This window comes from Pagrus major, chromosome 6 (genome assembly GCF_040436345.1).
Source record: "Pagrus major chromosome 6, Pma_NU_1.0".
In the NCBI taxonomy this organism is placed as follows: domain Eukaryota; kingdom Metazoa; phylum Chordata; class Actinopteri; order Spariformes; family Sparidae; genus Pagrus; species Pagrus major.
In genome coordinates, this window is record NC_133220.1 from 16,128,130 (window position 1) to 16,153,252 (window position 25,123).

The window sequence follows — 25,123 nt, forward strand, 5'->3', positions numbered from 1 at the left end:
GCTCTAGCATTGCACTCCAAAAACACTGTTGGACTTTATGGACAGTTTATTGACAAAAGAAGCAGAGATATCGCCTTTTTTATTCCACCCTTCTTCTTTTTCAAAACTTTACCCACAATGCAACTTATTGTCTGCATGACATCACTGGAGGCAATTTTACAGATTACATGCAGCTTCCCCTGGAGCCACAAAATACTTTGTACTACTTTTTCCACATATGCAGTTGTACTCACCAAGACCAGTAAATGCACTTTAATGTGCAAAATTGGTGGAGTTATCCTTTAAACCAATGACAGTTTTAAAGGAACAAATCCTCGTAAATGCTTTCACATGTGATTGCTCTGAAGCTTTGTGAAGGAGTAGAGAAAACTTGGTTACTTGTAAGACACCTTTTCATGGTGCCACAGGTGTTGGATTACTCTTTTCACTCCACACAAAAAGGAGCTAAAGATGTGCCTGTATGGAAATTCAAAGCTGAGGTTATTCCTCACCTTACTGTCGACGACCGAGACTGACAAGGAAACGTTTCAGCTGGCTTCAGAGAAGACTGAGGCCTTTAAGTGCCTGTGAAAAAAGGACGTGTGATCACCACGTGCACCTCAGATACAATTCAAAGACAGCTGAGGATGAAGGTGAGATACTGACTTTTGAAAACAGGGGTAATGTAAGGGCCAATATTTATTTATCTGTGTAGTTGACGGACAGAATAAACATGTTGGATTTAGGAAGAATGCTCATTTACATACACAGTCCATTGGCCGGTAACCAAATCAGTATCATCACAGATAACAATACACAACACAAAAATGAACAAAATACATTAAACAACAAGTCCATTTAGAGGGGATCACAGCTCTGGTTTTCTTTAAGCCATCGTTTGAGTTCAGTTGAGTAAAATCAAGTTCCGCTTTAATAATTGATTAAAATATTTCACAATACGATGGCCCATTCATATATTTTACATAATCTACTTATGTGATTAATTCTTCCACATTGGCTCACTTTTTAATTTAAAAGAAGCTGCATTTACATTTCTGCGTGGTGATTTAAGTGAATGTTAGGAAATCTGAATATTTCTTTCACCTTTAGTTGCTCATATTTTTCTGTGTCCGTTTGCAGGTTCAGTGCAAGATAATGTGTCATATTGTGTAAACTTGTCAACCATGTTTTTATGAAACATCTTAACCATTAAAGTCACTAGTATTCTAGCAGTTAAGTGAATGTTGTTCAGTGAAAAGTATAATATTTCCCTTTGAACTGTAGTGAAGTATCATGCAGCAAAAAATGTGAATACTGGAGTAAAGTAAAATCACCTCAAAAGTAATTATACTTTGTTACTTTCCACCAGGATCTACTGGAGTCGTGTCCCCCACCCCCTTGGGAATGTAAGTAAACTTAAACTTGCGTGTTGCAACAGGTCCCAGGTATTGTGCTTCTCACAGTTTGTTCACTCTGACAGGCTGTATCCTGCCAGAGTGTGAGACGCTGGTGGGACTGGAGGCAACAAGATAAATAATTCTGAACTGCCATTCTAGTTTGTCTACATTCATGTGAGTCCTTTCACTGTCACTCAAAAACAATGCCACAGCTTCTCACACAAACTCAAATAAGACAAACCTTAAGACAAACCATAAACCTTTGCTACACATACTGTACACTGGTAGCGGCATATTGTTATCATAAAGGTGGATAAAGCGTGAAAGATAAGCTGAGGTGTGTCTAATTATGAAACACTGTTGAAGCAGGAGTGCCCAAACTTTTTCCCTTGGAGGGCCAAAACCCACATTTAATGGTGGACCACAGCCCAAAAGCAACACTTATTGTATTGTTAAAGGGTAACTCCACCAACTTTACACATTAAAGTGTGTTTACAGGTCTTGGGGAGTACTACTGAATATGTGAAAAAGTAGTATAAAGCCTTTTGTGGCTCCAGAGGAAGCTGCATTTAATGTGATAAACTGCCTCCACTGATGTCACTCGGTGGATAAGTCGCATTGTGGGTAATGTAGGCACCAAATTTTGCAGTCCACCATCAAGCATAGCACTCCGAAAACACTACTGGACTCATAAAGGACAGTTTAAAAACAAATGAACCAGTGATATTACGTTTTATAATCCACTTATTCTTCTTCCTTTTAAACATCTTAAATATGAGGTAAAAAGTCATAAATTATTAGATAAAAAGTCATACAAATTTGATAAAAAGTCATACTTATTCGATTAAAAGTCAATTATTAGACAAAAAGTCATAAACATTAGGTAAAAAGTCACAATTATTAGATAAAGAGTCATAATTATTAGATAAAAAGTCATACAAATGAGGTAAAAAAGTAAAAATTTCAGTATAAAAGTTATGAGATGGAAAAAAGTTGTTAATACCAGATAAAAAACAGAGCATTGATTTTCAAACAAAAGGTAAATTGCGTGCCAACATCTGCACGTGCATATGGAAATCGGGGACGGGGACATGCACGTTGTTGGCGCTGTTGGCGCTGTTTCCTACTGATGAGACTAATGGATGGTGTGCTTCACCAAAAATAAGTGTTATGCATGTTTCTGTCGTTGTGCCCCTCGAGTGTGTTGACTCTCAATCATCCTTTGAGTTTGACAAATCTGTCATTCTTGTGCGTAAAAGCATTTTAGTTGTTTTTCCTTTTTAAGCTTGTGCGTAAACGAATTTGACAAGTTTTAGTTTTCGTTCTTGGTCCCATTTTACTTTTTTTTTTTCAGTCAGGCGCATTTTTAAACAAGCTGGGGCACCTTGGAGAAAAAGAGTGGACCCAAAGACGCGCACTAGTGAACAGCAGCCAGTCCACCTATATACAGGTTCCCTACAGAAGAAGATCATCTGTGTCAGGCTAAGCAACGCAGCTGAAACTGTGTTCTCTACCTGTAGAGCGAGAATGCCTTCATGGAGCCACTCCCTTTAAATTGATGCTATGTACGCTGAGGTGAGGGCAGGACAGAGCCACAGAGCTGCTCTGCAGTCAGGACAGAGAGAGAGACACACACACAGTGAAACTCACACACAACTCCAGGTTCAATTATACACATTTTGAACGACTTATGGATGTATGTGGGTGACAGCGAATCACAGGTAGGTAATCAACACTTTTAAAGTCAGTTTAAACATTTTGTAAGCTGTGTATAATTCTATCAGTGAAAACAGTGTTTTTTAGGGCTCTAAACTTTGAATAGATCAGATGTCATTTCATGTATTCTGGTGCCTTTGACCTGGTGGTTTGATGCTTCATGTGGCTATTGTAGCATGAGAAAAATAATCAGTATGCCTGCATTTTGCAATTACATCCAGAGGAAGTGCCCCAGAAAACACATTTGAAGATATTAAAAAGCTCAAAGTTTGTCAACTGATTCAGTTACTGATTTATAGCTTTGTGGCACAGGCTCATGATAGTGTTTCGGCTAAAAACACATATTTGCTACAGATAGAAAACAAAATATTAAACAATTAATCCCCAACACTGACTTTTGCTGTTTTCTATTTCATAAATATCTAAATATCATGACCTCATGCCGTTACAAATTGTCCAGTAGTATCTAATGAAATGGTGGCACTGCAGTAACAGTTAAAAGATTTAAAGATAATGGAAAAAAAATAAAAGATCACTGCCAGAGCTTCTCCCTGCCTTTATACCCTCCATCCCTTGTTGTTTACATCACCTTTTCCTTCTTAACCTCTTCATTTCATCCCTTTCTCTTCCTTCCTTACGTCTCATTTGCCGTCCTCCTTTCCTCTTTCCTGTCATGTTTCCCTTCTTCTTACTGGTCGTATTAGGGAGCTTGGTGTTGTTTACTATCAGACTGCTCGTTGCATGCAAACATCAATAGATATCTCATCAACACAATACACAAGACAGCTTCCACACACTGTCAAAGTGTTATTTCTTCACATTCTGCTGATAATGAAAGTTCATTTTTGAATTTTTAAACTACAATTCTTACATATTGTGCCTTTAAAGAAAGCCCAGTCCAACCTTGCTGACTGCAGTCACATTCCTATTCTCTGAGAACAAGCTGCTGCCGTCTGGTCGCAGATATACTCTGCTCAGATGTTGGACTAACAGATTTAGAAACTCATTTGTACCTGCCACCATTTGCCTCCTTAACGACATCATGCAATTCTCTTTCCCTTTTGTGTGTTTATTGAGTGTATATATGTATGCGATGGTTATGTTTTTTATTTTAAAGCTTAGTGAACCTCACCCTGGACAAGGTAAAGCATTTCTTCTTTGTACAGTTTGATAACAACCCTGATTGTTGTGCTAGTGTGTATACATTGGCTACCAACTTATCTGATCCTACATATGCGGCACCAACCACAGAAGGGAAAAGGAAGAGCAAACAAAACAGCTCAAAGGACAAAAACAGCATTGAAAAACTGTGTGGCTTTGAGAACAATGTGCAGATCTTATTTTAGATATGATGACTGGGTTGGCAGTGGTGATACCTTACTTTCGTTTGATATGATCAGGATTTAAATGATGCTTCTTCTGTGTAAAACACAAACATGTACATCGGGCAGGGCAATATATCAATACTGAATCGTTATCGCGATACAAGACTATATGTTGTCTTCGTTTTTGATGTAATTTTCTGAATTTACTAGACTGTTCTACTTGTTCTAATACTTTATCCACTTCGTCATTATATCCACATTACAATTATTTATCAAAAAATCGAATTGTGTTAATATTTTGTGAAAGTAACAGCTATCTCTAGCTTATCTACACCCTCGACGCCCGGGGTGCAACGCTTTTAACTCAGCAACTACAATGAAGATTTTGGCTTTAAAAAAGGTTGTAAGTGACGTCTTTTCAAATCAATTTTGGATCTTGGGGCTTCAAGAGACTTGGATTATGCCGTATGGAGCCATTTTATGTTTATATTTTTCGGTTCTTTTCACGTTTTTAAAAGTCTACTTCAATTGTTTCGAGCGCAAAACGCTGTTATACTGAGGGTGAACTGTTCCTTTAAGGCCATATCGCGCAGTTCATCTTAAAAAGTGCTGTGTTGAGTTTTCAAACAATATTATGACTTTCATTGATGATTTACAAAAACTGTGTTTTTTTTGTTGTGTAACTGGAGGTCCGACGTGTTGAATTCATTCGCAGAGCAAAAAGCTTGTTAGCAGTTTTCTTCACTACCTTTAACTGCGCATCAGTGGAACAACATGAAACCGGCTGCGTCCTCGTCTATGTGTATGATACAAACAAAACTGGGACCAACTTTTAAAAAACTCCTCATTGGCACTTCTAATGGTTGCAAATTCATAAGGGTATCCTTAAATTTGAAGTGCAATCAGGTGTCTGATACTGTTCACCAATTAGCAAAGGTGCGCATATAACACATAGGTAAGGCTCTGACCTGAACACTCGCTCGTAGACCAAAATCCATAACAGTTCATGACATCAAACTTTCAAGCAGCTCACGTCAAACATCTGATCCGACTCATTCTCTGTCTCACTTATCTTTGATCAGAACGTTTCTGACATACAGTTTGTTTCCTTTGCTTTGTCTCCACTTTTACCGCACAAAATTTGTAACGCAAAGAGCCTAAATGACTAAACTCTTATCTGTGGAATCGCACGCTCAGCTTCACAGAATGACTCCTCACTGACTGTCAGACTGCTGACTGATTCATCACAACACGTTTGAAAACATTTCTACTGTATCAGTATTTCAACATAATTTGGGGTATGGAGGGCACACATTTAACATAGTGGTGATCAAACCGGGTCTAGATGTCCTTTGAGTAACAAGTTGGTGTTATGCAAATGTGTATCTGCAGGGTTTAGGAGATAGACAGGAATCACCATTTACCTTTACTCCAAATGTGTATTTTCTTCCTCACATCTAAGTCTGAAGAAGAGCTACGGGAGTTTTTTCAAGTTCCTGGATGTGTGCTACTGCTATATACTGTTTGTCAGGCAATAATTTTACTTTATAAGAATGTAGGAGTAAAGTCTGACTCCAGACAACATTATCTATATTTACAGAACACAGCTCATTCAGCAAATAAAAATGTAAGTTTTCAAAAGTCATTCTCACTCGACATTATTTTAAATACTGATTCTTTTATAAAAGAGAGACCATTTTTATAACATTTAGGATTTACACCTTATTGATATTCTATATTAACTACTGTAACTGCTGCACAACAATTTCCCACTTATTTTAAAATACAGCAATGATTAAAAATTCAGCGGTGAACATAAACAATGTTGTGATTCTCTGATAAACTTAATGCAGCATTTTATTCCTTAATTAGATACAGATGGTTCAAAATTAACCACTGAAACTCTGCTGTGAAATCTGAGCCAAAGCAATTGTGAACCGCTGTAAATCATAATTTGTGGATGGATGTTTTTTTTAGGCAGTTTTTGTATATTTTTTTATTGTTGCTTGTGTTAAAAAATAAATTAAAATAAAATATTCGTTCAAAATATTAAATTTTTGTTGGACAACATGTTAAAGATAATGAAAAAATAGTATTGCTCTGGAATTGATACCAAAACATAGGGATCATATCAGCGCCAATATTCATGAATGTCAAACACCCGCCCCACCCTAACATGTGAGCTATAAATAAGGAGTAACACCTTCTCTTTTCTCAGTCGCTCTTTTTTTTCATGAACCTACAACTGCCTCGGTCCTTCACAAGAGAGTTCACGGTCCACTGAACCAGGACACCAGCGTTTTTTCAACAATGGGGTATCTTACATCTTTAAAAAAAATACAACTTCAATGTTTCTGCTTTGTTGGTGCCATTTTTTGTTTACATTTCAATCTGCCAGCAGGTACATTCAGAAGACCAAGAATATTTTAAAATGTGTGCTTTGCGTTCCTATTGCGCTCTGCGTTCTCTACTTCACAGGTCCATCTATTAGGTGAGAACCAGAAACACGTGCTTCATTAAAAAGACACCTCCTGCACTCAGTTGCCAGTTTAATGTCGGTAATCAAAAATAAATCAGCAGATGATTCAACTTTCTGATAATTTTGGAAGAAGTGGTTTGTGGTGCTGTTAAACACTGACGCTTTAGGTGTTTCTATTACAAACAAAACATTCATGACGGTAGGATAATAAATAAACTTGCAACTGAGTGCAGGCTTTTTAATAAACCTTAATACAGATATATTATTATTATTTGGTACTTACTCTTTAATGTGTTGTGTTTTTGATCTCAGTTATTTAGTAGGCTTCCTACCGATGGAAAAATGCTCTTTGGAAAGGGCAGACCTGCTGTCTCTGGAATACGGTGTGGATGCATCCCTTGATTTCTGGTAAGACCATTAAGACTTCACGTTTCGACTGTGGACATTCAAAAGATACAGATACTGATAATATAGTTCGCATGAGAACCAACTCTGAGGTTTCCAGCTTGGGTTAACTTTTTTTTTTCCATCTCCAACAAACAAAATGGTTTGACGTGTTGAAAAACCACAGAGTTGATCATGGCAGGAAACCCCCCCCCCCCCAAAAAAAAGTAGGCCCTTAAAGAAGTAGGGCAGACCGTAAAACATTGTGTCTGTCACATTTCGGGGGGAAAAAAACCTCCCTCTAGATAATTATTGTGACAAAACACAGCACGACATCTCAATGTGTATATTTCTGTAATGTTTTATGCTTTCAGATCACAGCAGTGGGAAGCACTTTTTTTTTTAACATTGGTGTCTTTTGTTACAAAAAACATAACAGAGCTAATAAATAGAGCTGAAATTATTAATTGATTAGTCAAACCATTTTAATGATTGATTATTCATTTTAAGTGATTTATGGAGCAACATTCTCTAGTTTCAACTTCTGAATTTCACCGATTCTTTTACATATTATTCTTTGGCAAACTGAATATTTTTGAGGTTTTAAGTGTTTTTAGAAAATCATGCAAGTTGATGAAGTGACGGGTATTTTTCAGTGTTTTCTGACATTTTAAAGACTAAACAATCAATCGAGGAGATAATCGGCAGGTTAAAAGCTAATGAAAATAATTGGTTGCCGCCCTAAAATTTTGAGTGACATAAAGCTGATGTGGTTGATACAGGGCACTGAAAAAAAATCTGAATACTGACGTACGGTTACCCATCACAGTCTGAAAAACTAAAGTATACTGTTAGAAATGTGTAATACAAATTGAAAAAACTAGTTTAATTATTAGAGTGACAGCTCTGACAGCAACAGCTACATTTCCGGTTATACTTATACTTTTAACTCACAAGCAAATTTTAAATGGAGGAAAGGAAAAAGGAAGAAACCAATCAGTAAAATAACTTCATGTTTTTATGCAGTTAAAATCTTGAACTCAACGCTTGTATTCACATCCAATCTTTTATTAAGAAGTATTCATTTTACTTTCTGCTTTACCTCCTGAAATGTCTTGATATTGGGCACCCCCTAATGTCCTCAGCCTGATACAAATAAATGGATCATTTATGTGCTTGTGTAGTAATATTTTTTCTAGTTTCATGACACTTTAAAATGCCCTTAATGACCAGATACCTCAAAAATCATATCACCACCAAAACTGTATTTACACTGTATTTTGCATGTTTACATACTATTATAAACATTGTTTATATTATGTTTAACACAAAACATTGCACAAAATATTTAAAATACATTTTTGTAAATTAGACTGCAATTAACCAAATTCTGCTTCATCTATATATGTCTGAAAAATAAAGTCTACTGATGCATATTACAGAATTTCTTATTTAAATAACATACTGTAAGGTGGCACAATCCATGTAGTAAAGATGTGAGATTTTAACGTTATTGTCTCAGCTCATGCAAACAATTCATGATGCAAGAAAAATGCAATCAAAGCTTCTTTAATGGCAAAAGTGAAATCTATATGTTATAACGTTTATATCAGCTGCTGCTGTCAGTACTGGACTAATTAAGATCTTCATGTATTTTTACCACTGCCAATCTAGAAGAGAGATCTCTTTCTCATGGGCTTGTGATCTTTGCGATTACGAGGGGTGGGGCAGCTCTCAGCCTGTGTGAAGACACAGAGACTCTGCTCTGATGACGGGGGAATCAAGAAGAAATATTCAGTAGATCTCGTCAATCTGTACTTTGATCTAACTTCAGGGAGAGATTGTTTATAGGCCTTAGCAGTCATGGAAGTGAGTAAAATCAAACAAAAAGCATTCAAGCTCTCAATTTTAGCAGAAAGAATATGCATCCCCCAACTTTAGCTGTAATGTGCTGAACCTCCTCATGTTCTCAATATTAAGTATAATGTACTGTATATATTTATATTTAGTGGTTTCTTGCAGAAATGTCCACATTTTAAGGATTATTTGTTGGTGATCTAAGTTGGTTTACAGGCAAGGACAATAAAGTTCTAGAAAAAATAAACATTGTACATAGACACCTTTGTGGTTCCCTTTTATTGTTGTGAGACAAATGTTGTTGTTGTTCTGGTGCAAGAGTCAAACCTGACGTGTTTGGGTTGCATTAGTGCATTTTGGATGTGAGGCAACCCTTTTGCTGATCTGCATGAAATTCAGTATTGAGAAAAACTGTAGAATCCAGATGATGACAGAATCTACAATCCCACACAAAAAGGCTTCTGGCAGAAACAAATATTTAACTTAGTAAGACTTACAGATTCCTCAAAAGATGGCACAACCACTACAAAATTATTTCCCTACTTTAAACTTTTTTATTTCAGGTCAAGATCCGACGTGCAAACATGCACATCTTGGAAAGCTCCCGTCCTCTGGGATGGGATGTTTGACCCTGATCTTTACGACCAGACACACAGCAATGAAGGATCATCTGTGGCTCTGACAGTGTTTGCTGTGGGCAGGTTTGTCTTCACATTAAACTACCATTTTTATTTAGAGAAATAATGTTTAACCTAGGGCTGCACGATATGGTCAAAAAGTGATATTGCGATTATTTTGACAGATAGCAATTGTGATACAATTCATGATTATTATGGATGATGTGGCATTTCTCCCGGTCTCTGCCAAACGAACATGTTTTATTACATCTGGAGAACAAGCTTTGTAGGCCAGAGCATCTCTGCAGCACTACAAAATTTCATTAAAACACTGTTTTGTGACATATTTTACCTTCAAAAAATAATTGCAGTTCTTGCGATTTGGATATTGCACTTAGTCATATTGCGATTTAGATTATTTTGCGATTAATTGTGCAGCCCTAGTTTAACCGTTAAGATATGAAAGTATTTGACATTGTTCTTGTGTTCACTTCCACCACAGGTACCTGGATGCTTATCTCGAGACCTTCCTGAAATCATCGGAGCAACACTTCATGTTGGGTTTGCCCGTCACGTATTACGTCTTCACGGACCTGCCAGAGAAGATGCCGGACATCAAGCTTGCTCCTCATAGAAGCATAAAGGTTATAAAGGTCGACAGGCACAGTAGGTGGCAGGACGTCTCTATGATGCGAATGAAGACGATATCAGAGGTCATCGAGTCGGATATTCGCCACCACTGCACGCACGTTTTCTGCTTTGATGTGGATCAGGTGTTTACTGGAAGATTTGGCTCGGAGGCTCTGGGAGAGTCTGTGGCTCTGCTTCACGCCTACTACTACCGCCTTCCAAAGAGTCTGTTTACCTACGACCGCAACCCCAAATCCAAGGCTTACATGGAAGTTGGGGATTTCTACTACCATGCTGCTGTGTTTGGAGGCTCATGGAAGAGTGTAAAAGCATTGACTGAGGCCTGCTATCAGGGCATCATGGAGGACAAAAAGAATAACGTGGAGGCTCTGTGGCACGATGAGAGTCATCTCAACAAGTACATGTGGCTTCATAAACCGAGCAGGGTGCTCTCTCCGGAGTACTGCTGGGACACCAGCATCGGCCACAGGAGAGACATACGCGTCACCCGACTACAGTGGGCACCAAAGCATTATGAAACACTCCGCACAGGGTAACGTGTTGTGGAATTAAGGTAAAAAAAAAAAAAAATTAAAAAAAAATCACCTGTTATACTTAATGAATTGCTGGTAAACTATCTGACATCTTGGGGTACTTTGCACTTCTAAATTAATATACATAAAATATACACCAACATATTTCTGAGTTTGAATTATTACATGATTAATATTTAAAGTATTAAAACTCTGAGTTTGAAATTCTTCAAACTTCTTCAACTTCGGCTCGCTCATCGAGTGACACATGCTCATTATCTCTAGGAAGGACAACAACCAACCGCCAACAAATTCTCCGCCAATCACAGGCGTGCTATATCCTACACAGATGTGACAGGCTTCTAGCCTCTAAACATCTTGCATAACACTGCTGTCATCTAACCAATTCACTGACATTCAAGAAACCCAATAACTCATTACTGGCTTCAACAGGCCTTTTTTTTTTTAACTGAATACAACAGTCTTGGCACACTGAAGCTACGGCATAACAGTTAACATCAGCGTGTAAAGCCAGTCTGTCACAATATTAATGCCAACACGTTCGACTGTCTGTACTGGTTGATCAAAGTTACATTCATGTGTATGGCAGATTTATATTTATATGCTTAAATGCTTAAATATTTTAGCACCGTTTCAAAAATTATAACGTCCATACCTCATATCACACGGCCATTCACGTGCACTGGATGTTACTATGAATGAGGCAGTGAAACTTGACTGTTCTTCACAGAATCTTCCTGGATAACGCTGTTTTTATGAAGCATCCACATCATTATCCATTTTGTCTCTTTTCCATCATTGTTTTATTTTGATGGAGTTTTTCTAAATGTAGACAATATATCATCCATTCCATCACTGTACAAACTCAGATACTCTATTACACATTCACCGATAGGAACCAATTAGGAAGCTAACGTGGGCGTCTGTGTCATCCTTTCCAAAATCAGTTTCTGCCCGTCTAGACATAACACTGACTTTCAGAATGTCTTCATCCTTAAAAGGAGTTTTCCAAAACACTGTATCCAAAGTATTAACGTCAAATCCACATCATGTCTTTTATGAATTTCAGATGGATATGTAGTATCCAGGATGTCAGAGTCCTTAAGATGTTTTCTTTAAGAATATTTGTTATCGGGGCTGTTGACGTGAAAACACAAAACCTGTGAAAAAATTCAGTTAACTCAAAGAATTTCAGAATCTGGAGAGAGGTGGTGCAGTGTTGAGTTTTGTTTGTGTCCACCGTCTGTTAAGAATATGCACGAGCTGGAAACCACTTGTGTCTTTGTTTTCTGAGATGGAGATGCTAATGTTGCAGCGGCTGACTCATTTTTATTAATTTTCACATGTTCTTTCATTTTAAACTCTCTAAAGCTCAGGTATAAAAGCCAGTGATTTGAAGGCTGAATTTGTGTTTGTTTTGTAATTTGCCAAACTGACTGAAACTGCTGAAATTCCGGTTTTCATTTCACTGCATGTTTGGAATTATTTTTTAATTTGTTGATTACTTCTTTCTTATACTATCCTTTTAGATTTTCTTTGCTGGTTTTGCCATTTTTGTTAATTTATGTGTTTTTTTATTGGTCTGAAAATCTGTTAAAAATAGCACTTATATTGTATTCACTCAGGAGAACTTTTGTATTATTGTATTATGGTGCACAAGTTTTTGGGAGGTTGGGACACATTTCCACAATGAAAATGTCTGGGTTTTTTTAAGGATTAATGCAAGTATTTTGAGACGTGGTATAAAAATGAAAATTTGTAAGGAGGAAGTGCATTTAAATATTAACTGTAGTATCAATATGAAAATTACAATGACGACAAGACTGTTAACAGCAAGCTCTCAACATATAAAGTCTCATGTAATTGTTCTCCCTCTTCACAACCCTGCCGCAGGTAGGTTGTTCTGTCTGACCACATTAAAATGTTAATACACAGCTACAATGTTTTTGACCCCGTTTTGTTTCCATGTGAAAGTTGCTTTTTGCCGTGGACTTGAAGACTCTCGTAAAGTATCAACACACGAGATGGATTAGTTTAGATTTTATTTTCTATTAAAAAAAAATTGTCCAAGTTGTGGTGTAATAGTGTTGGGTATAAGTTTGAGATTTACTAGACACTAATCCTGGTCTACAGACCTGTGCCACTGCTGGCCTGTGGCCTTTTAACAACCTCATTCCAGCCATTTGATCATTTTGTTAGTAGGCTAATTGGCTCATTCATTAGTTATGTCAGCTGCTAAGCACCAAAGCTCCAATTAAAGTATTACTTTTTCATTTGTGAAAACTAATAAAGCAGAGAATAAAAAAGTGCATTGTTTTAACACATTCTGATTTCAAGCTTTACAGGTCAGACATGGGGAATGTTAAAGTTCGGCCCTTGACATATCACTTTTTTGGTACTTTACTGAATCTGGCCCCCTTAAAAAAGTAACTGAATAGGCCTGGTCCATCCTCATAAAAGCTACTAATGTCTTTAATATTGTGCATTGATTTTGAAAATGGAGGTTAAGAGTGAAGCTACCACTGACCAATAGCTGAAACACCCAACAGATTTACCTGAGAGCACTAATTTGGTTGGAAATCAACTGTGATATTGCAACTGTTTGTTAAGATGCCATTCAGGAGTTAGTGTGATAAACAGGTTAACTTCTCAAATTACTGTTCTTAGTTTAATGCCAACAAATGCAATAGCTACTGATCAGAACAAAAAGAAGTTAGATTTTTGTAGTTTCACAAACAGAACTGGCCCCAGAGTGCTGTGTAAACCAACGTGTATGAGTATAACGATAAGCCGCATGATCGAAACTGACAGTTGAGTTGTGTGTGGGTTGTGAACAGAGTTTGGTTTGACATTTGGGCTGAGGGGGGGATTTTTTAACCAACGTGAGTAGTCCACTGTATACAATAACAAAAGACAATAGTGCCATATACCCCCCCCCCCCCCAAAAAAAAGAGCATAACATTTGTTATGTTTTTCACATACGAGCACACACAACTGAATCAGACTCACAACCATAAAGTTAAAGTTTGTTAAAAGTGAATTATCATTTTGCGTTGGGGTATATTATACTGTAAGGCTTTAATTTTCCAAATACTCTTTTAAACCATTTAGTCGCACGTATGAAATTTAAAACTGAAATATGCATACTCGCTCATTGTATAACAGAATCGCTGAATCACTGACTTTAAAATAAATATCATATTTTACAACATCACTTTAAAATGTTTTTATTTATACAAGAAATTATTTTGTTGGACCCATTTTAGGTTCAATGTAGTGACATTTTTCAGCCACATCGCTCCTCCTGCCTCATCACAAACTATGCCTCTGGTTGTGTGCCACTGAAGGAAAATTCAAGCATGATAGATTTGTCAGGTTGGTCGGGCTTTAAGCTCTTAAGACAAGTTTCAAGTCTGGATTTACAACATTGTAAAGACACGGATTTATTTTCAATTGAAATATTTCAAATATTTTGCATGAAAAACTTTTGCAAAGTCGTCACTCAGCTCTGGGAAGGTCCATATTTTTGTTGTGCCCAGTATAACGTTGAAAATTAAATTGGAAGAGAAAGACGAGAAGAGTAAGGGAACATTTTGTTTATAATTTAAATTATTTACAAATATAATCATTTCTGTACAGTATATTCATGTTGCAGATAAGACAGAAAATTTCAACAACACGTACTGTCTGAGCTGCTAAGGGTGGCCGGGGAAGCCGAGTGGTCTGAGCGGCTCCGGGTGGAGTTCAGATTCAGGTAGCCCATCTCTGCTGATCGAGACAGGGGCCCAGAGATGAGACAGTGAGGGGAAGAAGTCACATTTGACTGCTTGTGCTGAGTTTTGTCCAATGCAACCTCAATTTCTTGCAGCTCAGGTATCATCACACTAGGGAAACAATCAAAGTTTGGCAACATTTAATGTTTTATTTAGGAAGCAAAGGCTGTGCTGAAGTTCTTAACAGCAATCAGACCTACCTTGAAGTTGGCACATGGAGGGACGCAAGAACCTGTGTAGGATTAGATATTTTCTTCAGTTCCTAAAACAACAAAACAAAAATTATGTTAGACTACATCAGATTATTTTTATCCATTTTCAAAAGTCTTCACTGGCTCGCATGATCTAAGAAACTGCAATGTGAGTCAGTATTTGTCAGTCAAACACTCTCCTCTAGAGTCAAATTATTGATTGGATAGGCATGAAACTGGTGACAAAGACATTCATGTTTGCTAAGATGTTGGGGATCCCGTGATTTTTAGTCAAATGCCACCATTTTTTGCCAGCACATCCATGTCCGTTAATGGTCATCACTTAACTTTTCATCTAGCGCCAGTCAAAATTTACTCAGAAATTTAGTTAATGACCAAATAATGGCACAACTAAGTTCCCTTAGTCACAGCTGCACTTAGTGTTTTGTGGCAACTAGCAAATGTTAGCACGCTAATAGACTAAACTAAATTGGTGACATGGTAAAAATTATATCTGCCTGTTAGCATTGTCATAGTGGTATGTTAGCATGCTGATGCTAACATTAAGCTCAAAGCAACATTGACATATAGCCGCTAGCATGACTACAGATTTTTAGTCATGTCGCTCATTAGGAAGGCAGTTGATCTACGGTAGCTTTGCACATCTGCAACTCCAGATCACTGCCTGTGTATAAAGATGAAGTAGACTTAATTGTGGCCGGTACCTCAGCAAAGTGAAGTGACTGCTTGTTCTGCAGGCTGCGTTCCAGGACAGCTAGCTGATTGGACATGTAGAGTATTTTGTTTCCAAGTTTCTTGTTTTCCATCTCCAGAAAATCCACCCTTGAGGTTAAAACAAACATCTTTGTCAGTTCAACAGAAATCAACTGAATGTGCAGTAAATTAGTGAACAGCTCTAGAAATGACTTTTGCAGTTTCTTTTGAACATGATGCGCTGCTAGGTGTTGACTGTAGGTTCAGTACCTGCATTTGGACAAAGTAGCTGACAGATTACTGTCTTTCTTGTTGTGCTCCTCTTCGCTAAGCTGTTCTAGTAGCCTTCTCCTCTCAACAAGAAGTTTGTCATTTTCCACAGTTATACTCATGTAAAGCTCTTTTTCCTGGGAAAGAAACAATGTCACTTCCTTCATTCATCATCCAATTTTATATAATATTTATTTGAGCGAGACTCGTGACAATAAGGGAATGAGTGCCTTTTTATCATCTCCCTCCTTTCTACTGTGGACTTTCAGCATTGCTACGGTTTGGGAATACATCATAATGATACACTGAATTTCAAACAAGATGCATCTCAAACATCCTGGTTTCTTTTGTGTAAGGGAAGACAAAGCTGCTGATCTACCTTTGCTAATGAATGGGAAGACAGGGACAGTTCTCGCTCTAGATTTTTTATCTTCTCATCACGCCATGAGGTTTCATCATCAAATTTCTGTTTGGCTCGACACAGTTTTGCTTTGTGCTTTTCCTTCATCTCGTGGTACTTGCTGCAATAAGATGGACAAAAATAATATTACTTATATAAAATCAATCCAGAAAACAAAAGAAAACCACATTAAGCTGTCAAAGTTATCAATATCCTCTCCAGAAAAAAAGATGAAGAAGTCTTTGGTGTTATGGGCCTGTTACCTCCGCTCTTTGTCGAGGCTTTTAAGGGTTTCACAGATCTCCATCTTGAGTGTTTCATACTTGTCTTGGGTTTCCAACAGAGTGTGCACTGTTTCTTGACAATTAGTGCACTCCTGCAACATTAGCATGAACAGAAACTGCTTCAATGCAAACAGTGCGCTGTGAAACTCACTCGGTTTTGTTTCTCTCAGCTTAACACGTGTTGTCAACAGTTTCTGCCCTTCAGCACTGCATGGTCAAAAGTCATACAATGAATTGACTGTAATATGTAGCCAGACAGGCCTAGTAAATGAGCAATTTTTCAATGTTTTCAAATATATGAGAAATTACCTTGGGCACTGTATTTTCCTTGTTCTGCAGCAGCTGTAGTTGTGTTTGTAGCTCTTTGTCCTCTAGCAGACAGTAAGTGTTTTCACAATGTTCCACCTCTTTTTGCTTCCAATTCCTTCAAAACACACATGGACACACAGAAAGCTTCACTTACCTACGTATTACTGCAACATTGAGGGCTGGCATGCACATACAGTAGTTGCTAGATGGTGTAAGGAGAAAAAATTTCCTACTTTTGGTCCCGAAGATTGTTTTCTTTGGTGCAAATCGTAGATATAAGGTTATCCAACTCTTTTTGAGAATTATCCAACTGATGCTTAAGGGAATGTATCTGAAAGGATAAGCGAAATTTGTGACATCTTGTAATAGAAAGGCAATTATAGTGTATTTTTCTTAGAGACAAATCTGTTAATGAATTTATCTTTAATGTAATTATCTGAAGCCTCTAATAACATTCTAAAATACTGATTGACTCACTTCTGACTCCTTCTCCAAAAGGCTTCTTGACTGTGTGCTGAGCTTATTCTCCAAATCTCTGCAGATCTCATTGCTCTGAATCAACTCGGTTGCCTGGGACTGGAAACATAAGATATGTGAAGATTTATCAAACTGTGTTGAACCTTTGCCGTTTCATCTTGTTTTTCTCCATGTGACTTGGTGGCAGTTAAAGCAGATCCTATCTTCTCTGTAATGCTCACTGAGTCAAACTTACTTTAGCTGACTCATTAGCTTGGTTGGCCTGAACCTGCAAGGTCAGGAGCTGCTGCTCAGCCAACTGCTGCTGCTCCTGCAGGGCTGACTTGAGCCGCTCCACCTCCTTCTGCAGAGATACAACCTGAATGACATTACACACAGATCAAAGTAGAAAATTGGCAAAAGAATAAGTTATTTGAGATAAGCAGTAGGTGGCATTAATACTGCAGTCAGGTGCTATTAAACCACTGTAGAAGAAGAGGACGCAGGACGTTGGAGTTAGGAAGAGTCAAACTTCAAATGATGGAGAAAATGTAGAAAACATGACGGAAATGCGGCAAATTAAGAAGATTCCAATGACAAATTTTGGAGATAATTAGTTTGACTTTAAGTGCTTACTGTAGGAGATTGAAATCACAAGACGTGGGGAGAATTCTTCATAATGTTTGAGAGACATTTGATGGTAGTTTTGTCAAACTTGATTAGTTTCTTTGTTTGGGAGAGAGCTGAAATGAAGCAGTCAGGGCCATGTTGTTGTGTGTTTGACAGCCATACAAACTATCCATGATAACTTGCATTCCGTTCCTGGCTGTTCCTATTTTTATGTACTCACAGTTTCCTCCTTTTTCAAAAGACATCTCATTTGAGCAGTGAGCTCCTCCTGTAAATTTAGGCAGGTCTGGCTGCTCTGTGGCAGCTCTGCCGCTTGAGACTGGGAAGAAAAAAAAAAAAAAAAAAGAACAAGAAGGTTCTTTTTCAATGTGTACATGCACCTCTCAGGTTTGTAATTTGATGGATAATGACAAGAACAATAAGTTTCTACTGGTGATTTAGTATCAGACAGATTTGGAGCTGTTTGAGTGTTATATGATGCTCAAGGATATGTGTAGTCAGACTTACGTTAGCTAACTGATTAGCTTGATTTGCCTGAACCTGCACAGTGAGGAGCTGCTGCTCAGCCTGCTGCTCCTGCAAGTCTTTCCCCAGCTGCTCCAACTTCTCCTTCAGAGACACCACCTGAGACAAACACACATACAGTACATTAGGACTGCAACTTATTGTCACTCCTGATTAATCTGCCGCTTATATTCTTGATTCATTCATTAAATCAAGCAGTGAAAGTAGTGAAAATGCCCACCACATTTTCCCACAGCACAAGTTGATATATTTAAGTGTTTTTTTTATGTCCAGCTATCAGCCCGAAACTCAAAGAATCAGTTTACTATAAACAAAGAAAATTTAAAAAAAAAAAAAAAAAACACATTTCAGAATGTGGAGACAGTGAATTTTAGTAATTTTAGCAATCAATTATCAAAATGGAGACCAATTACTTTTGTAAATCAACTAATGGTTCCAGCCCTACATCACAGTAACACGATAACCGATGTGTCCCTTCTTCTTTATCTATACCATTGTCACACATGCTTAGTACACTTGAAGAAAGTGTTTTTAAAGTGCACTGTGGAGCAGTGGTCGGCTGAGCAACACTTGTACAGTGATCTCGCCCCTTGGTTTAGAAAACAGGAAATCCATGTGGTCAAAACAGTAGTATAGTGCAACTGTCACAACACATTGCAGAATCCACATTGAACAGATAATAAATGAGCACAAGTCACAGCTAAAACATAATTAATGCTCTGTAAACACTGTCAATATTGCCTTGTTATTACAGAACAAAAGCTTTTATCATTTTATTTATTGCTGCCACAGGAGAAATCTAAAAAAAAATTCTGACTATGGAGATGCCAGAATAAGACTCAAACATTATTTTGTAGAAAAGCGCAACCACAATTAATTATGCATTTCATTCAGTCCTTATTTTGCTTTACAACATGCAGATCTAACACAGTCTCCCCAAAGTATGATTTACCTCCACTTTTGATATGGGTCAACAGTCTGAAGTAAGCGACTGAAATCCCCATCTCTGTCCTTCATCTCCACAAATGACTTACCAACTTAAAGCATCATGTGTGTATGAGTCTACCAGGACTAAACATTTAAGCTTATTCTGTTATTAAAACTCAAACAAAAAAAATTGGAAAATAAATCTTGGATGCAGGGTTTTCTCACCATAGAAACATGAGTAGAATATCAGCAGGTATCTTACCGTCTGCTGTAGAGAGCTTTTCTCAGCATCCAGGGAGCGTACCCTGTTCCTCAAGGCTCTGATCTCGAGGTCTAGACGATCGTTCAGTTCTTTGGCTTTTCTTAGTTCTACCATTTCTTTTGAAATGAAGCCAGATAAAACACTAATCAGATTACAGATAATAATACATTATTAAAAAAGGAGTTCACTGTTATCATACACTTTTGTCTGTGAAATGTTGGTCAATTTGTGGGGAGTGGAATGCAGAAAATGTCTGCCTTTCAGTACTGTATACACTCAATGACATCCGTCTGTTATTTGTAAATAGCTTAGAGAAACCACATGAAAGAATAATTCTCACCATATTTCTTCAGTTTCTCCACTTCCTGTCTGAGTTGTTCCACCTCCTGCTGTGCAGCCTGCAGCTCAGGCTCTAAAAATAAAAAAACAAACAGTATTCTTTTCACAGTACTCTTCACAAAGTTCCCTCTTAAATTTAGATCAATGGAAGTTGGTGGAAACTTCAGTTTTAGTTCAGAGTCTGTTTGGATATGGTATGATGGTGAAAAAACTTCTGAACACTAGTAATATACAATATTTATTAAGGATTCTGCTGAAAGTTTGATGAAAATAGTCAAAGCACTGAAAAAGTGGTGACAGCAGACTTCTAAATTATCACCATGAGTAATCTCTGTGAGAATAACAGTCCTTTTCTAAGAAACTGATTTGTATCCCTCACCATAAGCTCTTTGGGTCAAGTGAGCAGACTCCAGCTCATCCGTCAAACGTCGGATCTCATTGTGGGCCATGGCCAGCCGGCGGGAACCTTCCTCCACATCCCGCTCCAGACGGGAACACTCCCTCTCCACACTGCATGCCTGGCTGGCCAAATGGCTGGCCTCGGCCTAAACAGAGAGGGAGAGGGCAACTGACCAACATTCAAATGCCGCACTCTGAAGAGAATCAGTGAATACATGCAAGAATGTTTATAAATGCATGCGAGAACTGTAAGGAGACCTTGAGATGTGCACTGGATCAAAATGTATCAGTGGTGTAGCATCTTGAGTCTCTTCTGCCATGCAAAGTTCCCTATCTTGTGCTGGTAACAGTGCTTAGTAACACTGGAACAAAAACAAGAGGTTGTAGTTAATGTGGATGCTGCTGAACAGGAGTTTTTGAAAAGAATACATGCAAAAAAGATCCTTACATTAAGACATGCACTTTGGGATACACAAAATAAAGGCAGCGTGGCCGACTGTCTCTGATTTTCCAACTGACCTGAGTGCAGTTTTTAGTGTTTGTTAGTATAGGATGCAGTAACACCACTGTAGATAAAAAGGACATACAGGAATAAAAGTATGTTTGCTCTGTGAGGCTCTGTGGAGTCCAAAGAGTCTCTTCCATGGGCTCTGGTTATGACGTGGTGCCCCCTTGTGGGAAAACTGGAATAACATTAAATCACAGACTAAATCATTTGATCACAAGGAAATGTAAAAGGCACACCCGTCTAATATTGAATAAATAAATCTGACTTAATTATGGTACACTTATAAATAAAATATCACACACACAGGATCACATGCTTCAAAAGAGAAAACTTGAAGGGGGACAAAATGAATTATGTGCAACTTCGCTCTGATGTTTGCTTAATGCTTTTGTACATTCACAACAGGGCTGAGAGATGAACTATCATCTGTGTCTCAGTTTTACACCAACTTTCACATTTCTCTTAACTGTTGACCAATTATCAAATAATGGTGAAAATGTCAGAAACTAAAGATTTACCACTACTGGGAAGTAGCAGTGTCCAGTTTCAAACAAACAAACAAATAAATAAATAAATAATGTAGTATCAGATCAGTTTATAGACTTGTATACTTGGCGATGCATAGTCCAGCATTTTAGGCAGTATCAGAGGCATTTCAGATACAAGGATCTCATGTCAGGCCCAATACTATGACGTGTTGAAGTTAAGGACGATGGCTTGTTAAAAATAGTTTCAAGCAGCCACAAACATCATTCAGTCTGTGCTGTGGATGTAAAGTGATGAGGTATATGACCTGCTGCTTTCTACGGATTCCTGTTTGAAAAAAAAACTAAAAATGAGAGGCAATCCTGTCAATCGCCCATTTTAAGCAGATTTATCCAAATTTAAAAGCCCAACATATACATGCTAATTTTGGTGTAAAAGTGGTATTACAACCCTTTTGGCCCCAGGCTAAGAAAGCTTTCACACCAATACATTCCTGACACAATCCAAAGTGGGCTAACCCTGACTTTAGCCTAGGGCTTGCTGGGTTTAACAATTTGTGTGTGAAAACTGGCTGTGAAAAAGTTAGCCCAGGGTCAACTCTGAATATGCAGTGTGAAAAGCTTTTAGGATGTTCTTCCTCTAACCTGTTGCTCACTGGTCTTCAGCGCTTGGGCTTCGGTCCCCAGCTGGCTTGATGCATTTACATCAACCGTCAGGCTGTCAGGAACCTCGCTTGTCTCAAGTAAGGAGGCTCTCTCCACCAGGAGGTAGGCCACCTGCTCACTGGGGCTGCTGTGGATCAACTCTGTGAGACCCTGCTGGTACAGCATTTTAGCCACCTCACTTATCTGGGAATCTATCACAAAAAGAGAGAACGGTGAAAAAAGTATGATTTATATTGCTTTAAAATCTGGAAAGTCGGTGGACTAAGGGTGTCTGGGGTCACTACAAAAAGAAAAAAAACACAAGAAAAACTTGTGAGTGATAACTTAAAGAGAATATCCTGCAGTAGAATGTCAAAATCTGTACTATTATTCTATTGGAAAATGCCATACAACAATCCAGGAGTGATGTAGAGTTAAAAATGTCCAACCTTGAAGGGATATTAGGCGTCGCAGCTGATCCTGGAGCTGATCATTTTCGTCTTGTATCTCCTGAGCCAAAACATCTTTGTGCTCTGTAAAGATTCGAATCTGCTCCAAGGACTTGCGTACCTTACAGACGAACAGATAGAAAACCAATGTTATAGTCGCTAACAGACACAGACCTTTATTTTATTCTTTTTGACAATTCCTGTTGTCATTGACAATTCAGCGATGATAACTTACCTCTGCCATCTCTGCTAAGTGTTGTGAGCGCTGGGTGTCCAGGTCCCAGCTCACGCTGCTCAGACGGTCTCTTGTGCACTGGAGGGCACGCCATAGCAGACACAGCTGAGCCTCCTTCTGGGAGTCAGGAGCAAGTCCCTCTTCACTTAACCATCTGGCAATCTGCTTCAGCTCTTCCTAGGGACAGGATGAGTGACATGAGGACATGGCCACGGACAAACCATCTCATCTCACACTCAGAAAGGGTGCAGTCTCTGACCACTGTTGTAAACATTATGACATGGTCCCATTGTTTCTATGTTTATGTGTTAATGTGGTGTCTTTTGCCTTTGTTCTCCTGTGTTCCTCCCCAGTTTTCTTTCCCTCCACACCTGCTCTGCATCACCTTCGTCAGCCCAGCGCTGTTTGCAGTGCTCTTCCCAGCCCATCAATTCCTTCCCTGCTCCCTTGTTTTCCTTAATCATTCCCCTCACCTGTTTTTCTCCGCCTCACTCCACCTGCACCTCATCCCCTCGTTAGTCTAGTTTGTATTTAGGTCCAGTCTTTAATTGGTCTTTGTTGAGTTGTTTGATTGCCTGTGCCCACTGTTGATCCTGAATAGAACCTCATCCATAAATTGTTTTTCCATTTAAAAAAAACAGTGGCATCATGCAAATAAACTGGTATTTGAAAGTTGAAAATAATGTTAATATATAGTATTTTATGGCAGTTTTCTGACATGGAAATTTTTTTTTAAATGTGGTCACCCTAATGGTGTGTCCTGGAAGTGATTCATCTTTAATCTTCAATTAAAGCTCCCAACTCTGAGTGAGTTAACTGACACTCTCTTGGCAGTGGGCTGAAGTTGTTTGCACATTTGGGAGAACAGCTGTTTCCTTCAGCAAGGACAGCTGGCATTGCCAATGTTTCTGCTGAGCTGCTTGTTCCACACTTCATCTCGCATTTGTATTGTCATGTCATTGTAATGCAAGGTCTTGAGCCACACTTGCTGAAGGCCACATCATTTTACACTACTCAAAATGAGTAAGGGATATTTGGATATGGGTGCATAGTTCATGTGTGTGCATGGATATGCAATAAAAGTCAAATGAAATGTGGCTACATTTTTGGAGGACCAAAAATATTCACAAAACACAAAATAAAAATTCAGATAGGCCACAGAACAAAAAAAAATCAAGTGAAACACGTTAAATATCCCAATATTCCTAACTAATTTTGTGTATTTCAAATTCGAGCAAAATTCAAATGCAAATTAAATCAGTATTGTATTAAGAAAGTGTGTAAGAAAGAAAGATGAACAAGACATCTACAGCATTTCCATGTAATAGAAATGGTGCAGCCACAAGAAAAACAACAAACAAGATAGTTCACTCAGCTTGTAGAGCTGGGACGAGCTGACGAGACTGCTATTTTTGACATTTAAGTAACCTTTAAGGGGAAAACAGTGTGTGGAGGGTTCATTAATGTGTTTTACAGCAGCAGCTTTGCAGCGGGTTCATCAGACGGTCCCGGCTGTTAGCTAACGTTAAAGTCCAGGTTTTAGCTAACCACACGGACAAAAAGCAGAATGTGGTCGGTGTCGTTACCTCTGCTGGTTGCTCCATCTTTCCTGCGGGGTGTGAAACAACTTTCCACCGTGGTTTTCTCTCACATTTTTTTTTTTAGCTTTCGTCGTTGTCGTTTTCCGTCAAAAGTCCGACGTCAAATCCAAACACGGAGACTCAGCTCTCACGGTCTGCCGTTGTTCTTACGACGTCCCCACAAACTTCTGCATGCTCGAAACTTTCTCTTCAAAAACCAGCGACACAAGAGTGAAAACACGACGTGGGCTGAGGCTGAAGGAATGTACAGCAGAGTATTTCTGTCTGTGGCTTGTGGTCGTGCGAGGTTCTGTTATTTCTTGTTGTCAAATCTCACGGCTCCTGCGCACTGTGATGGTGGGCTGTCCATTGGTCCTTGAAGGGGTCTTGAAGGGACCGTTATTATAGTGGATAGTTTAAGTTCACCGGTAAAAAATCAGTAAAAACGACACTTTGTAAAAAAATTCTGATTCCAGATTTAGTTTGGGGCTTTTTCTTAGAGTAAAATGGTGAAATGCCTCTATTACTGTCAACAACGAATGTAACGAGTTTCTTTTACTCAAGTCCTATTCTAAGTACAAATTTAGACTACTTACATTACTTGAGTATTGTCATTTCTACTTTATAGCCCGACTCTACTCTGTTAAAATTGAGAGAGAAATATCATCCATTTGAGTCCTCTAACATTTTACTTGACAGTTATACTACTTTGTGGTAATCTGTAAAGATGACAAGATCTTAACAACTGAGTGGTATTATATGAATGAATCTCAGATTATGTAATTTTTTTTTTACCTTAGAATA

The 25,123-nt window shown here is 38.2% G+C and overlaps 2 protein-coding genes across 3 annotated transcripts; one reads left to right on the top strand and one right to left on the bottom strand.

The window, feature by feature from the left end:
- The first annotated feature begins 6,633 nt into the window (after positions 1–6,633).
- On the top strand, positions 6,634–12,873 carry LOC140997526 (alpha-1,3-galactosyltransferase 2-like). Its single transcript, XM_073467466.1, has 4 exons — positions 6,634–6,908; positions 7,209–7,304; positions 9,701–9,838; positions 10,257–12,873. Exons 1-4 carry the CDS (start codon positions 6,766–6,768, stop codon positions 10,939–10,941), a joined length of 1,062 nt encoding a protein of 353 aa, XP_073323567.1. The 5' UTR covers positions 6,634–6,765; the 3' UTR covers positions 10,942–12,873.
- Positions 12,874–14,519: 1,646 nt separating this feature from the next.
- On the bottom strand, positions 14,520–24,555 carry LOC140998484 (uncharacterized). 2 transcript variants are annotated; one of them, XM_073468789.1, is made up of 20 exons: positions 24,326–24,555; positions 22,740–22,916; positions 22,505–22,625; positions 22,056–22,267; positions 21,005–21,100; positions 20,398–20,563; positions 20,020–20,091; positions 19,680–19,795; positions 18,473–18,589; positions 18,186–18,284; positions 17,592–17,714; positions 17,357–17,455; positions 17,113–17,210; positions 16,880–16,994; positions 16,550–16,662; positions 16,266–16,407; positions 15,887–16,023; positions 15,628–15,745; positions 14,912–14,973; positions 14,520–14,822 (listed from the first exon to the last, which is right to left on the bottom strand). In XM_073468789.1, the coding sequence occupies exons 1-20, from the start codon at positions 24,341–24,343 to the stop codon at positions 14,609–14,611; spliced, it is 2,415 nt and encodes an 804-aa protein (XP_073324890.1). In that variant the 5' UTR covers positions 24,344–24,555; the 3' UTR covers positions 14,520–14,608. The 2 variants fall into 2 exon arrangements, with proteins under 2 accessions (XP_073324890.1, XP_073324892.1); XM_073468791.1 differs by lacking the exon at positions 21,005–21,100.
- Between the last annotated feature and the right edge of the window lie 568 nt (positions 24,556–25,123).